The 16,129-nt window shown below is 33.4% G+C and overlaps 5 protein-coding genes across 5 annotated transcripts; 3 read left to right on the top strand and 2 right to left on the bottom strand.

Moving 5' to 3' along the window:
• Window positions 1–197: 197 nt before the first annotated feature.
• On the bottom strand, window positions 198–644 carry LOC111681127. Its single transcript, XM_023442852.2, has 2 exons — window positions 594–644; window positions 198–524 (listed from the first exon to the last, which is right to left on the bottom strand). The coding sequence occupies exons 1-2, from the start codon at window positions 603–605 to the stop codon at window positions 231–233; spliced, it is 306 nt and encodes a 101-aa protein (XP_023298620.2). The 5' UTR covers window positions 606–644; the 3' UTR covers window positions 198–230.
• Window positions 645–1,079: 435 nt separating this feature from the next.
• LOC124420306 (cuticle protein 16.5-like) lies at window positions 1,080–1,585 on the top strand. The gene is made up of 2 exons (XM_046952637.1): window positions 1,080–1,121; window positions 1,196–1,585. Exons 1-2 carry the CDS (start codon window positions 1,110–1,112, stop codon window positions 1,508–1,510), a joined length of 327 nt encoding a protein of 108 aa, XP_046808593.1. The 5' UTR covers window positions 1,080–1,109; the 3' UTR covers window positions 1,511–1,585.
• Window positions 1,586–8,333: 6,748 nt separating this feature from the next.
• On the top strand, window positions 8,334–8,887 carry LOC111681123 (larval cuticle protein F1-like). The gene is made up of 2 exons (XM_023442849.2): window positions 8,334–8,439; window positions 8,509–8,887. Exons 1-2 carry the CDS (start codon window positions 8,428–8,430, stop codon window positions 8,848–8,850), a joined length of 354 nt encoding a protein of 117 aa, XP_023298617.2. The 5' UTR covers window positions 8,334–8,427; the 3' UTR covers window positions 8,851–8,887.
• Window positions 8,888–12,206: 3,319 nt separating this feature from the next.
• Window positions 12,207–12,867, top strand: LOC111681118 (A-kinase anchor protein 14-like). The gene is made up of 2 exons (XM_023442843.2): window positions 12,207–12,285; window positions 12,359–12,867. Exons 1-2 carry the CDS (start codon window positions 12,274–12,276, stop codon window positions 12,791–12,793), a joined length of 447 nt encoding a protein of 148 aa, XP_023298611.2. The 5' UTR covers window positions 12,207–12,273; the 3' UTR covers window positions 12,794–12,867.
• Window positions 12,868–14,993: 2,126 nt separating this feature from the next.
• LOC111681105 (nematocyst expressed protein 3-like) lies at window positions 14,994–15,868 on the bottom strand. Its single transcript, XM_023442828.2, has 2 exons — window positions 15,757–15,868; window positions 14,994–15,696 (listed from the first exon to the last, which is right to left on the bottom strand). Exons 1-2 carry the CDS (start codon window positions 15,769–15,771, stop codon window positions 15,139–15,141), a joined length of 573 nt encoding a protein of 190 aa, XP_023298596.2. The 5' UTR covers window positions 15,772–15,868; the 3' UTR covers window positions 14,994–15,138.
• Window positions 15,869–16,129: the final 261 nt, after the last annotated feature.

Genomic DNA, 16,129 nt, shown 5'->3' with positions numbered 1-16,129 from the left:
TGGTGTAGGGTATAAAAATAGCCCAAAATAGTCCTATGGATTTGACCTTTTTTCAAATTTTGTAAACTTGAGTGATTTTAAACCATAAGAAATATTTACATCCTAGAGTGGAGAATACTATAGACCAAATTTGTGACCTGTGAGAAGGATTTTTCTCAACTAGATCAAATTAAAATAAAAACAAAATTGATCTTAGGAATTAAATTTATTGTTCGTCATCTTTTCCGTTTTTACAACAAAACTGGAGCGGCAGCATAAGACAAAGGCAAGGAAGCTGAGTAAGCCAAAGGAGCAGCAACTGGAGCAGTGTAAGCAACAGTTTTGGCAACAACAGGGGCGGCAACGGGGGCAACAACGGGAGCAGTGGCAATACCATTGTGGTTGCGAGCAATGAACTGGCTACTGGTGGCAGTAACAACACCGGCGGGTGTAGCTACAACAGGAGCAGTGTAAGCCAAAGGAGCAGCAGTCAATAAGCCAGGCTTAGCAGCAGCACAAGCAATAAGGGCAAAGATAACAAAGGCCTAAAAAGCAGATCAACATTAGTTAAGGGACTACTTCAAATATATAGAGAATTTAAAAAAAAAACTTACGAATTTGAACATTTTTGCTTAAGTTGTGAAATACAAGTTAAAAACTGAACTAATGTTAACAATAAAAGGCAACAGTATTTATAGCAATCTAAACAATTTTAGTTGAAAGGTCATTTAAACAATATATCCCTAAAGAACTTTCGATTATTTTTGAAAAAAAAACATATATTGCTATTAACTGTTTTCCTTAATCATTACTAATCAAAATTCTTTAAACAAAATCGTTAAAAACAAACAAAATTCATTGTCAAAAAAAGGTTTTTAAAAGTCCAAAAAATTTTTATAACCACACAAGGCACGTACTAAAAATTAATACGAAAATGTTAAAATGAATACCAACTATCCAAGTACTTGAATTTTATAGGAAAAGTAAATACAATAAACTTGATTAGAGTATTTACTTAAACTAAGACGCAATTAAAGAGTTGTTTTAACTAGCTATATAAATAAAGGTTTAAGTCTAACAACTGTATTAGAAAACACAAATTCGTTAAGAATAAACCTTACATCTTCAAAATGTTCAAATTTGTAAGTTAACTTAACTATTTGTTAATTGTAATTCGAAATAAAACTAAATTTATTTTATATTTTTCGTTTATTAGGCCGTTGTTATCTTTGCCCTCATTGCCTGCGCTGCTGCCCAGCCTGGGTTGTTGTCTGCTCCTTTGGCTTACACTGCTCCAGCTGCTGTTGTTGCTGCCCCAGCCGGTGTTGTTACCGCCACCAGCAGTCAATTTGTTGCTCGTAATCACAATGGTATTGTTTCTACCCCAGTTGTTGCTCCTGTAGCCGCCCCTGTTGTTGCCAAGACCTTTGCTGCTCCTTTGACTTACTCTGATCCAGTTGTAGCTAAATATGCTGCTCCTTTGGCTTACTCTGCACCTTTGTCATATGCTGCTGCTCCAGTTTTGTTGTAATTTTTTTTTGGAAATTTTTTGGCAAAAAATATGTATGTGTTAGAGGAAGACTGTTATTAAATAAAAAACTAAATAATTTTTAATATTAAGACATTTTTTTATTATGGTTGGGAGTTTGTTAAGAGTCCAGTCTATATTCTATTCAATAGTCTAGTCTATAGTCTTGCCTATAGTCTAGTCCAGTTTATAGTCCAGTCTATTAACTAGTCTATAGTTTAGTGTATAGTCTAGTCTAAAGTCTAGTCTATAGTCTAGTCTAAAGTCTAGTCTATAGTCTAGTCTAAAGTCTAGTCTATAGTCTAGTCTATAGTCTAGTCTAAAGTCTAGTCTAAAGTCTAGTCTATAGTCTAGTCTATAGTGTAGTCTATAGTCTAGTCTATAGTATAGTCTATAGTCTATAGTCTATAGTCTACAGTCTACAGTCTACAGTCTATAGTCTATAGTCTACAGTATACAGTCTATTGTATATTGTCTATAGTCTAGTCTATTGTCTATAGTCTAGTCTATAGTCTAGTCTATAGTCTAGTCTATAGTCTAGTCTATAGTCTAGTCTATAGTCTAGTCTATAGTCTACAGTCTACAGTCTACAGTCTACAGTCTACAGTCTATAGTCTATAGTCTACAGTATACAGTCTATTGTATATTGTCTATAGTCTAGTCTATTGTCTATAGTCTAGTCTATAGTCTAGTCTATAGTCTAGTCTATAGTCTAGTCTATAGTCTAGTCTATAGTCTAGTCTATAGTCTAGTCTATAGTCTAGTCTATAGTCTAGTCTATAGTCTAGTCTATAGTCTAGTCTATAGTCTAGTCTATAGTCTAGTCTATAGTCTAGTCTATAGTCTAGTCTATAGTCTAGTCTATAGTCTAGTCTATAGTCTAGTCTATAGTCTAGTCTATAGTCTAGTCTATAGTCTAGTCTATAGTCTAGTCTATAGTCTAGTCTATAGTCTAGTCTATAGTCTAGTCTATAGTCTAGTCTATAGTCTAGTCTATAGTCTAGTCTATAGTCTAGTCTATAGTCTAGTCTATAGTCTAGTCTATAGTCTAGTCTATAGTCTAGTCTATAGTCTAGTCTATAGTCTAGTCTATAGTCTAGTCTATAGTCTAGTCTATAGTCTAGTCTATAGTCTAGTCTATAGTCTAGTCTATAGTCTAGTCTATAGTCTAGTCTATAGTCTAGTCTATAGTCTAGTCTATAGTCTAGTCTATAGTCTAGTCTATAGTCTAGTCTATAGTCTAGTCTATAGTCTAGTCTATAGTCTAGTCTATAGTCTAGTCTATAGTCTAGTCTATAGTCTAGTCTATAGTCTAGTCTATAGTCTAGTCTATAGTCTAGTCTATAGTCTAGTCTATAGTCTAGTCTATAGTCTAGTCTATAGTCTAGTCTATAGTCTAGTCTATAGTCTAGTCTATAGTCTAGTCTATAGTCTAGTCTATAGTCTAGTCTATAGTCTAGTCTATAGTCTAGTCTATAGTCTAGTCTATAGTCTAGTCTATAGTCTAGTCTATAGTCTAGTCTATAGTCTAGTCTATAGTCTAGTCTATAGTCTAGTCTATAGTCTAGTCTATAGTCTAGTCTATAGTCTAGTCTATAGTCTAGTCTATAGTCTAGTCTATAGTCTAGTCTATAGTCTAGTCTATAGTCTAGTCTATAGTCTAGTCTATAGTCTAGTCTATAGTCTAGTCTATAGTCTAGTCTATAGTCTAGTCTATAGTCTAGTCTATAGTCTAGTCTATAGTCTAGTCTATAGTCTAGTCTATAGTCTAGTCTATAGTCTAGTCTATAGTCTAGTCTATAGTCTAGTCTATAGTCTAGTCTATAGTCTAGTCTATAGTCTAGTCTATAGTCTAGTCTATAGTCTAGTCTATAGTCTAGTCTATAGTCTAGTCTATAGTCTAGTCTATAGTCTAGTCTATAGTCTAGTCTATAGTCTAGTCTATAGTCTAGTCTATAGTCTAGTCTATAGTCTAGTCTATAGTCTAGTCTATAGTCTAGTCTATAGTCTAGTCTATAGTCTAGTCTATAGTCTAGTCTATAGTCTAGTCTAGTCTATAGTCTAGTCTATAGTCTAGTCTATAGTCTAGTCTATAGTCTAGTCTATAGTCTAGTCTATAGTCTAGTCTATAGTCTAGTCTATAGTCTAGTCTATAGTCTAGTCTATAGTCTAGTCTATAGTCTAGTCTATAGTCTAGTCTATAGTCTAGTCTATAGTCTAGTCTATAGTCTAGTCTATAGTCTAGTCTATAGTCTAGTCTATAGTCTAGTCTATAGTCTAGTCTATAGTCTAGTCTATAGTCTAGTCTATAGTCTAGTCTATAGTCTAGTCTATAGTCTAGTCTATAGTCTAGTCTATAGTCTAGTCTATAGTCTAGTCTATAGTCTAGTCTATAGTCTATCTATAGTCTAGTCTATAGTCTAGTCTTTAGTCTAGTCTATAGTCTAGTCTATAGTCTAGTCTATAGTCTAGTCTATAGTCTAGTCTATAGTCTAGTCTATAGTCTAGTCTATAGTCTAGTCTATAGTCTAGTCTATAGTCTAGTCTATAGTCTAGTCTATAGTCTAGTCTATAGTCTAGTCTATAGTCTAGTCTATAGTCTAGTCTATAGTCTAGTCTATAGTCTAGTCTATAGTCTAGTCTATAGTCTAGTCTACAGTCTAGTCTATAGTCTAGTCTATAGTCTAGTCTATAGTCTAGTCTATAGTCTAGTCTATAGTCTAGTCTATAGTCTAGTCTATAGTCTAGTCTATAGTCTAGTCTATAGTCTAGTCTATAGTCTAGTCTATAGTCTAGTCTATAGTCTAGTCTATAGTTTAGTCTATAGTCTAGTCTATAGTCTAGTCTATAGTCTAGTCTATAGTCTAGTCTATAGTCTAGTCTATAGTCTAGTCTAGTCTATAGTCTAGTCTAGTCTATAGTCTAGTCTAGTCTATAGTCTAGTCTATAGTCTAGTCTATAGTCTAGTCTATAGTCTAGTCTAGTCTATAGTCTAGTCTAGTCTATAGTCTAGTCTATAGTCTAGTCTATAGTCTAGTCTATAGTCTAGTCTATAGTCTAGTCTATAGTCTAGTCTATAGTCTAGTCTAGTCTATAGTCTAGTCTAGTCTATAGTCTAGTCTATAGTCTAGTCTATAGTCTAGTCTATAGTCTAGTCTATAGTCTAGTCTATAGTCTAGTCTATAGTCTAGTCTAGTCTATAGTCTAGTCTATAGTCTAGTCTATAGTCTAGTCTATAGTCTAGTCTATAGTCTAGTCTATAGTCTAGTCTATAGTCTAGTCTATAGTCTAGTCTATAGTCTAGTCTATAGTCTAGTCTATAGTCTAGTCTATAGTCTAGTCTATAGTCTAGTCTATTGTCTAGTCTATAGTCTAGTCTATAGTCTAGTCTATAGTCTAGTCTATAGTCTAGTCTATAGTCTAGTCTATAGTCTAGTCTATAGTCTAGTCTATAGTCTAGTCTATAGTCTAGTCTATAGTCTAGTCTATAGTCTAGTCTATAGTCTAGTCTATAGTCTAGTCTATAGTCTAGTCTATAGTTTAGTCTATAGTCTAGTCTATAGTCTAGTCTATAGTCTAGTCTATAGTCTAGTCTATAGTCTAGTCTATAGTCTAGTCTATAGTCTAGTCTATAGTCTAGTCTATAATCTAGTCTATAGTCTAGTCTATAGTCTAGTCTATAGTCTAGTCTATAGTCTAGTCTATAGTCTAGTCTATAGTCTAGTCTATAGTCGAGTCTATAGTCTAGTCTATAGTCTAGTCTATAGTCTAGTTTATAGTCTAGTCTATAGTCTAGTCTATAGTCTAGTTTTTACTCTAGTCTATAGTTTAGACTTTAGTCTAGTCTATAGTGTTATCTATAGTGCAGTCCTTTGTGGAGCAATATTTATGGATTTACATTTGGTTCTACCCACATAAAATCTATTTGTTTTTGGGAATAATGGGTGATCACAGATTTTCCTTATTTTCTAGATTTAAGTCAAATTTATGGACCTGTAGGGGTTTCATATAAAAATCTTTTTTTTTAATTTCATTAAAAATAAGTAATAAAATAACATAATAATAATTTCATTATTTACTACAATAAATATCATTTAAGTACTACAAAATACTATTACAGTAAAAACTTGTTGGTTGTCCCCCATCATAGACAAAATGACTCACATTTTATCCCATGTGCCTTGTGTTGGATTGCTACTAGTCTTATGTAGTTTAAAATAATTGATATATTTTACATTCAAATTAAACAGTTTAATGTTGTTAAATTTACTACGTGATCTGATTTATCATAGAAATTTGTGGGAATTTTTGTATTTGAATAATTTCTAAGACTTTGACACTGAAATTTTATTTGGATTATTTTGATTCGAAAAGGTAACTAAAACAATAATGAACATTTTAAAAATAATGTCATTAGATTAAAATGATATTAAAGTTTGGTATCGAGAATCATGTTATCGTTCCATAACCTTTTATTTTTTAAGAACCGATTAATAATATGGATTGCAAATCAATTATTATGTTTAAAGTAATTGGGTCGATATGTTTGATGTATGACAAAAAAATAAATAAATAATTGATTTCATTATTGAAATAGTTTTGCCCACCACCTACATTCGATTCAATGGAAAATAGAAATAAACCGTTAAAATTTTTTAATTTATTACGTGCTCTGATTCATAGAGAATTTCAATTATTGGGTTGAGGTAGGACAGGTTTTATTGCACAATAATTACATTTAATCAATATTTAAAAATCATTCTTTTGGAATATTTTTAATACGAAACAAGCAAAAAAGTGGGTATAAATAGATAGTGACTAAATTATAGTAATTGATTTTTTTGAAACATGAGTGAAAAGAGAGCTAATTGAAGATCTACAGCTGATTTTAAGTTTTTCATATTAAAATATATACTTCACCTTCGTCTTTGTGTTTGTCCATCTGTCCATCTATGTGTATGAATGTCGAAGTGCTTTACGTGAACACCTGCTTTTTAGAGAGCGTCTGTGACAACTAACCATCACCCTATTGTGTATCTTACATGCAGGTGAAAATTTACATATATGGAATTTCCTGTCCAGTATATGTGCACTTTGCTCAAGAACTCTAGTTGCTTACTACCCTGTTGCCTAACTTCCCAGATGTATAAACATCACTTGTGTTTACAACCACGCAAATGGTAACCGGTAGACCAAAGTACGTATCCATCAAAAAAACTCGCAGAGAACACAATATGGTAAATCTGTTATGAAAAGAGTTTTTTCTGAACATACCTGGACAACGAAGAAAAATTTATTATAATAAGACAACATATGACAGACTCACTATAGGTATACCGGCGGATGAAATCCGTATACCTCTACTTGTATTTTATGCATTAAACACCAAATCATTTCCAACACTTAGTCCCATAGTCAGTCCTCTGTTATGATTTGGCAACAGCACCGAACTTATCCCGAAATAAAGACTTTAACTCAAATCAGACTTTTAACCCCCACTTACTCTTATTGCAAATTAGGAAGGAATCTCAAACAAAACTGACCAATCAGGACAATTCCTACGAGCAGCTGTCCACCCGTAATACCAGATTATGTGGTTCTCTCGACCCCATGTCAAATTATTCCAAGGAGCGGTAGCATGTCATTACCCCAGGATTGTAATGAGGGTCTTTCATCAGGGAAACATGCCCCGAGGAGAGGCCTATATGTATGTTATAATCACAAAGGCTTTGTCTTTAGGTCAAGAGAAATGTTTGTGTGAAATTTCATTAAATTATCTTGAATACTTTTGGTACCTTTTCATTATTTAAGTACTTTTTGATTTTTATTCAATGTTGAACCAAGAAACATATAATCGGAAATATGGGACTTTGGAATTGAATGAAAGTCTATAAGAATGAAATTTCTTATACTCTTTGTTTTTCAACCGTTACTTTTAAAATTTTTTCTTGTACTTCTTTCAAATTAAAATCTATTTTAATAGTGACACATGAGTTAATTGTTTAAGATTTCGGGAACCAAAAACAGCTGAAGAATAATGTCGAATTGATCAGAGTTTACTGATCAGTAATGTGATTTCAGGAAAAAATCGATATCCAGCAAAAAAAGAACTTCCAAAGAAGCGAAAAAGAAGTCGAATTTTGCACCATGAAAGTTCTAAAAAAGACCTCATCATGATTTTAAAACAGGCTTGTCATAGGACGGATGTTCTTTTTATTTTATTCCAAATTCACTGCTAATGAAGTCATTTTCAAGAAGTAATTTGTAGGCTCTTTTTTAGGAAATTATACGAAAGTTAAAATGTATTATAGAATAATGTAATGTAGAACAAAATAAATATATTCAGCATAGAAAAAATAGAATTATTTCCACTTCTTCAGAATGCATTAAATATCACTTAAATGAAGGTGAAAAATCGCAGCCACAACAGCGGTAGGAGCAATGTAAGCCAAAAGAGCACTTAATAAACCAAATTTTATCCTAATTCAGCCTCAGCAAGAGTTAATAACCTTTAAACTATAAACATTTGTAAATCATAATGAACACCACAAAATCATTATAATTATTGAGCAACAATACGTGTTAAACCCTTTTAAGTATATACAAATATTTCATTGTCAATGTTAAAAATAAAAATAAATAAAAAATACACATAAGCGAAATAAAAGAATAGAAAAAAAATTCCCATAATTTGGAATTATGTTAAACCCTAAGCACGTACTAACATTAAAATACCTTAAATTAAATTCAAATAAATTTTAAAACATAAAACCAAAACAGTAGCAAATTAAGAATGAATCATAATTATTGTTCATAAAAATTACAAATATAAATAGTGTTTTAACTCGACAAATTGTTATCAAAAACAATTTAATCTTTAAGAAATCAACAACCTTTCAAAAACACCCCACAAAACCAACATGTTCAAATACGTAAGTTTTGAATTGAATGAAGTTGAGTCGTTTATAGATTAAACTAAAATGATTATGATTTTTTAACAGGCCGTTGTTATCTTCGCTGTAATTGCTTGCGCTGCTGCCAAACCCGGTTTGATTGGCGCTCCTTTGGCTTACACTGCTCCCGCCGCTGTTGTAGCAGCCCCAGCTCCAGTAGTTACCGCCACCAGCAGTCAAGTTATTGCCCGTAATTATAATGGTATTGCCAGTGCTCCAATTGTTGCCCCTGTTGCTGCTCCTGTCGTTGCTAAAACTGTTGCTCCAGTAGCTGTAGCTGCTCCTTTGGCCTACTCTGCTCCTGTTGTAGCTAAATATGCTGCCGCTGCTCCTTTAGCCTATTCTGCACCTTTTACTTATGCTGCTGCTCCAGCTCCAGTTTTGTTTTAAATATAGAGGATAAAAGATGGTAATGGTTTTTGATCGAAGACTGACATGTTTAAATAAATTATTTGAAATAGTTATTTAAAATTTTTAGTTTATTTTTAAAATTATAAAAGAATGAATTACTGTAGCTATTCCAAATGAAGTTAGAATCTTCATAATCGACTCTCGTTTTTGTATTTTATATAATTTTCAGTTATTTTTCGAATTTATGAAGTAGCTTAGAAAAGATTTTGAACCAGCCAGAATCGAAGCGCCAGTTTTATTGAAGTTTTCTCGAGGATTAAAAAACTCATAAATTCAAAAGAATAAATGTCTTTAGATTAAAATGATCTGATTATATTCCCAATACACTCATTGCTGACCGACCATTATGTTTATTGGACTGTATTTTTTATAATATTTGATATATCGCTGATCTAATCTGGAATAAGAAGCTTTTGGCAGACCGAGAATTTAGGGAATAACTTTAGTTTCATACTTATCACCCTTATAGGTTTTACAGCGAATCGTTTCTGTGTTCAAAATGTCTTTATACTGTGATATTTCAAAGCGTATTAATTGATTCATTTGATAGTTTTCACGTACAAGTAGATACAAGTGAGACTATTGAATTTTCCATCCTTGTCCAGGTATGATCAGAGAAACTTTGTTCATACCAGATGAACTACAGTGTGTTCTCTGCGAGTAAGAACAAAGTCTTTGGATTCGGTTTACCAATACCGACTCTGGGTGCTGTTGCCGACTCAACAGAGGCCATTCCATCTGCGTGGTTGTAGACGGAAGTGTTATTTATGCATCTCGGAAGTTAGGCAACGGTGAAGCAATGGTCAGAAATTTGATAGCTCAATATTACAGAAAATGTTAAGTCGTTACAGAAGCTCAACCATTGGTTGTAAAAGGCCACCGCGAAATAAGGCCAACACGATAGGTACTCACGTATAGCGCTTCGATATGCATTTGTTATTTTAAGTCACTCTTTTTTACCTCTATGAAACATTCTTTAGAAGTATTACCAAAACTTTTGGATAACCAGGATTAAAAACTGGCATTACATTGGAGTAATCCCAAAACGAATCCCTTGTATAAATTATGGAATTACATGATCCGTTACAAGGTCTAATGTAATACAGGCTATGGATCATATTGTTTTCAAAAAAAAGAAAAATGATCAATACCTGGATTAAATTGGACTACGAAACGGAACATGCGCTCTATGACTGCGTTACATAGGACTACTGAACGAAACATGTACTTCAATAATGTTAACAGAAGAATAGTTTTTGGATTACTTAAATGGATCATGTACTTCAATAATTTTGCATGTTTGAAGTTAATACTTCCAAAATATCTGTCGTGTTACGGATGATCTATATATTAAATTTTGGGAAGCCTTACTTGACCTGCCATATGACAAGGTTCATATTCTCATGATTCTGAAGTAAGTCTCCTACGATCTATTTAATAGCTTCAAACTAATGTTCTAACAATGATACCTGTGCATTCTTCTTGAAGTCATTTGTTTTCCGTTTAGGCTACTTCTCACTTTTAGCTTATTAAATGAAATTTTAAAATATTTATGAAACCCTTTAACTCCTGCTAATTTATGTACTCAATAGCCACCAAACCCCAGACTTTGAAATCTAACTTTATTTTCGAAAAGATTTTTGTATTACAGCGAATATCTAGTTCTTTGGGAGAATCCTGCAAAAAGATCATTCCCGTAACTCAAGAAAAGTTTGGACAATTGAAGAAACATATTTTTACAGTTAATCGTCCAAAAAGTTTCGACAAATAATGAAGCGTGTCTTGATAGTCAATCCTTAACTTGATCGTTACCTTGGCGAGACCTTCGCCTTGGTGTTATTGCAATCACAGGGTATAAAGAGGTGGCCAATACCTCCAGTCTGGCCGGGACTGAAAAATTGGTTACAGTCTACTGCTTGGCTTAGTCCTTGCATAGATTGCCAGAGGTCAGACCTGGCTGGCCAGTTGGTTGAGGTTCGTTTGGGATCCACGTAGTGGAACCTCAAAGACTGATGCAAGATAATAGGCAATATTTCGGGATAAGTTCGCTGCTGTTGCCGAACACAACAAATACCCCACTGAGGAGTGAATATGGGACTAAACGTTGGAAATGATTTGGTATTAATTGTATATGGTACGAGATGAATGTGAGGTTTTAATGAATGTGTCGTATGTTTTTCTCTTATGAATGTCTAGTATGAATGAGATGTGTGCTGGGTTGAATGATGATGGATAAAAGGTATCATATACTTATGACACCATTGAATTTTTCTTCCTTGTCCAGATATGTTCAGAGTATACTCTGTTCATATCAGAATTACAACAGTGTGTCCCTGTGAGTAAGAACAATGTCTACGGCTTATTGATGGATCGTACTTCGGTACTGTTGCCGAATCAACAGAGGTCATCAAATGGTCAGAGATTAGATAGCTTGAGTACTCCAGCAAAGTACTTGTGCATGGACCCTTCAAAGCCAATGTACAAAAATTGCCACCTGATTTCTTCATTGAAGAACAAAGGGGCGATGGTAGACCGTTATCAAGAGGATGAAAAAGACCACCGTGAGGTAAGGCCGCCAAGGCAGATGCTCACGTTAAAACTCTCGACATTCCTGTCTATATATGTCTATTGTTACAATAATCAAAAACAAGATATTGAGAAAAATGAATGACTAATTTTAATAAATCTATAAAGTAGACAATCAAACATTTAGAACCTTATGCAAAAACGATTATTAAATTTAACAATGGTTTACTACACACTTTTTCTATATTAAAACAGGTTTTAACAACCATTGTTAATTTAATAATCGTTTTTGCATAAGACGGTTAATCTCGAAAGTTGGCACCAACATATTTCAAAGTAGAGCCAAGCAATGCACTCTTTTTCGTAAAATAAAAATCCTAGCAAATTGCAATAATAAATCAACATGACCTACGTTTAACATTAACCTCCTCGTTGATATTTTAACCAAAATTGGAAACCGTTAAAAATTAAAATTAAAATATTGTAAAATTAATAAATCACATTTTGTATATTATCTTGAACTAACTGTGTAAGTAAGTGATTTGCCATAAAAACCCACTAAAAAAACATACGACACTTTTACGTGAAATGCATTAATAATTAGATTCACCTATAATACCACCTACAACTTGTTGATTATTTGATTTTTACAGAAAACCCTAAAAACAAAAAACAAAATAAATGACAAAAAATATTTAAACCACTAAACAGTAAACTAAGTAATATTGTTAATATTGACTAAGGTCAGTTAAGTCCAAAATACAACACATTTTTTATATAAAAAGTCATAGAGCTGAGTGGTATATTATCAAAAGTCATTTACATTTCAAAACAATCAGTTCATACGAAACGTTAAAGCCACACATCTAAAACAAAATGTTCAAATACGTAAGGATTTTTTTGGATTAATTAAAACTTAATTAAATGAAACTAATTTTACAAATTTATTATCTACTTTTAGGCCGTTGTTATCTTTGCCTTGATTGCCTGCGCTGCTGCTAAACCTCATTTAATTGGTGCTCCCTTAGTGGCTGCCCCAGCTCCTGTAATTACCGCCACCAGCAGTCAAGTTGTAGCCAGAACTTATAATGGCATTGCTCATGCTCCCATTGTGGCACCAGTAGCTCCTGTTGCCCCCGTTACTAGAGTTGTTGCACCTGTAGCTCCCGTTGCTAGAGTAGTGGCTCCTGTTGCTCCCGTTGCCAGAGTTGTTGCTCCTGCTCATGTTGCTCACGTAGCTGCTCCCTTAGCTGCTACTTATTCAACTCCAATAGTTGCCAGATACGCTACTGCTGCTTATGCTCATCCTTTTGCTGCTAGATATACTGCTCCTTTGGCATACAGTGCTCCTTTAGCTTACTCTCACGCTCCCCATGCTGCTTCCTATGCTTGGTAAAGAATCAACAGTATTTAGAAAAGATTTTTGTTTAAACTTTCATTGTTATCCGTAATGGACTGATTTAGTTGTAATAAAAAAAATTATAATTATTTAACGAAAATATCCCAAGTTGTCTCGGTCTGTAATTGGTGGTTTTCCGCTTTGGAAACGACTATAATTTGAAAATGTTCAGAAATTATATCCTCAAGATCTATCTATGGATTTAGTTTATTTTCATCTATCGTCAAGTAATCTTATTAATTAAGAGTCTTTACAGCTCTAATTGAAAAGAGTTATATTGATCGTATCTAAGAGAAGCAGTAGTGAACTTTCTACTCACTTAGCAAATGAAAATACTTTTAATTGATCGTGACACGTTGAAACTATTTTTTCGGAATACATTTTAAAATGAGGTATAAATAATAATGAAATGATCCAAGCATTAGGTTCTTCTTGGGATCTTACGATACTTTAACTAATCCAAAGAAGACAATAAACGGTTTAATATAAATACGTGATACAGATTCTAGAACACATATGGTGTAAGGATCTCTCCAAAATCTTTTCCGAAAGTAAATAAATCAAAAGGTAATTACCAGAAAAAGAAAAAGCAAATCTATTTCGTTTGAATGCTTTAAGATTTTGTGCAATTGGCATTACCATCGGAGCTACGTTTTTGTAAGTTCTTATTGTAAAGACCGAGAATTTTATTGAATTACAAAATAAGAAAGTTGCCAGGCGGAGAGATCTGTTATGCCACAATATAATGATTTAATTCTGGTTCCAATCTATAAGAAAACGTCTGAAAAAAATCCAAGTCACAATGAAGAAAATAAATTTGGAAACCCATTTTTAGAATATCATAAACAAATCAAAGTGAATGAAGATTCAGATATCATGTTTATCTAAGAAGTTCTAGGATCATATTAAACAACAGCAGCATTATGATGATCAGCACAGAAAACGATCACTTAGCATGTACTGAGATTGACAACGTAAAAAAAGTTTATCAGTCTTGTGATTTAAAAAAAATGTTGAACTTACTGGAGAAAATCTAACAATTCATGGCAGAATAAGAGGAAAATGTTAATGATTGTCCATTATTTGAACTGATATTTTCCAAAGTAACAGAAGACAGAACTTTTTAGTCCGGTAAGTTTTTTATGTATTTTAAAATAAATCAAAATGGATCATGATCGAAATTTTAAAAGAGAAACTTGAGACTACCAACATGTAATACAAAACTACAGCTGCATTACGATGATCAAGTCAGAAATGATCGCTGAGAAAGTATCGCAAACTGTCAATTAGCATCCAAATGTTTATACCAAAATTTGTGTAAATTTCGAGACTCACGAAAAAGTAAAACTGAATAGAAAACAAACCAACATATAGCGGAATGAGAGGAAAATGATCTACTTGCCACTTCTAAGCAAATATTTTCGATTTTTCAAAGAGACAGAAAATGGAACCTGTTAATCTTCTAGACCGGTAAGTTATCGAAGATATCAGATGAGGATCACGTGAAGTGATCCTCATCCATGGATCATTAAGAAAAACAGAATTTTAATGGGCAACCAAAACAAATCAATGAGTACCTAATGTTGACCTTATACTGGTGGTCAAAAATGGAATATTATCGACCATTAGAGGCAAGAAGTTTTTGTGTCAAGAGTTTATTAGTCTCAGGTTTCAGTATCTTAAACTAGAAAACTTAGAACTTGACAAAGTTCATCATGTTATTGGTATCACAGGAAGTAGTTTCAAGACTTTTCCTGTTCAGGTCATTGGTGAGAACCCTTTGGTAACTAAGTGATTGAAACATAAATCGTGAGAAGAGAATTACGTCAAAAAACTTTAATATATGGTTAGTGTCGAGCCACACAATATGCCTTTAGGTGATGTTGCCTAATAAATAGTGTTTTGGCCAAGCAGCATCATTCGGGGAATATACTAATGCTAGTGATTTCTTCGGCAAGCTAGAACATCGACAATAAATGTCACTTCAGTTGCCGAACACCTCATCTCCGCTGTATTATAGAATGTTTTAATTCTTTTTAACTTTAAGAACATTTGACATTATTTTAATGTATGCTCAAGAAAAACTCATTGGATCCTTAAAGCCTTTGAACAATTTCTTAATATGACAAGTTTTAAGGCTGCTGCTACTGGTCAACGGCACCCCTTTTCTTCTGATAACAGTGAAAAACTTCGCAAGTTTATTGCAAATATCTTGTATTTTTATTAAAACTTAAACTATAATTAAATGTGTTCGTGAAGAATAAAGCCATTTACACAGAATGAATAGAAATGCATATGTATCATGATAATCTGAGGTGCAGCATAAGATGATCGTGAATAAATCAATATATAGCTGGTGCCACTAATCTAGCCGGTGCAGGTGCAACAAATTTAGCAGGAGCAGCTGGAGCAACATAAGCAGCAGGAGCTGAAGCTATTAGTTTAGCAGGAGCAGCTGCTACAGCAGCTGGAGCCGCAAAGGGAGATGCCACATAAGCAGCTGGAGCTGAAGCAATTAATTTAGCAGGAGCAGCAACAACAGCAGGACTATATTTGTTGTAGATATCAACACGATGACTATGTGAAGTGGAGGCTAAAGGAGCTGTAAAGGCGGCAGCATAGGGAGCAGAGTAAGCGGCAGCATAAGGAGCTGTATAAGCAGCGGCATAGGGAGCAGTATAAGGAGCGGTATAGGCAGCTGTATATGGAGCAGAATAGGCAGCAGCATAAGGAGCAGAATAGGCAGCAGCAGCTAACGGCGCAGTATAGGCAGCAGCAGCTACCGGCGCAGTATAGGCAGCAGCAGCTACCGGCGCAGTATAGGGGGCAGCAATAGGAGCTGCCGCTAAATGGCCAGGAGCAGCCAAAGCACAAGCCAACACAGTAAGTAATACAAAGCACTTTAAAGAAATTTTGATTATTTATTTCAATTAAATAGTTTCTCATTTTCAAATCCTTACCAATTTAATAAACATTTTTTTAAAGTTTTCTTTTTTTTATTCGTTTAAAATCAAAATTCTGTTAAATGTTACGCAATACGTAATATGTCTTAACACTTGCTGGTTAACTGATTGTAATTGTTATGAATATTAAATGGCCAAAAACAGCATTTTATATACTTAACTAGTAATTGGAATAGTTTCCAATAAAATAGTATAGTGTCGCAGTTGGCAAATTGCCTTTTAGACTTTTTGGCTGTGAGTTTTTCTTTGGTATTTATTTTGTATTTTGTTAATAAAGAAAAATAATTTATTAGCGTATTACCTTCAGTGATTAAATAATAAACCTAAAAAATGCTTTAAAATTTCAAGGTTATCTGTTAAAATCTGAAAT

This window comes from Lucilia cuprina, chromosome 5 (genome assembly GCF_022045245.1).
Source record: "Lucilia cuprina isolate Lc7/37 chromosome 5, ASM2204524v1, whole genome shotgun sequence".
In the NCBI taxonomy this organism is placed as follows: domain Eukaryota; kingdom Metazoa; phylum Arthropoda; class Insecta; order Diptera; family Calliphoridae; genus Lucilia; species Lucilia cuprina.
This window is presented reverse-complemented; position numbering and strand designations above follow the sequence as displayed.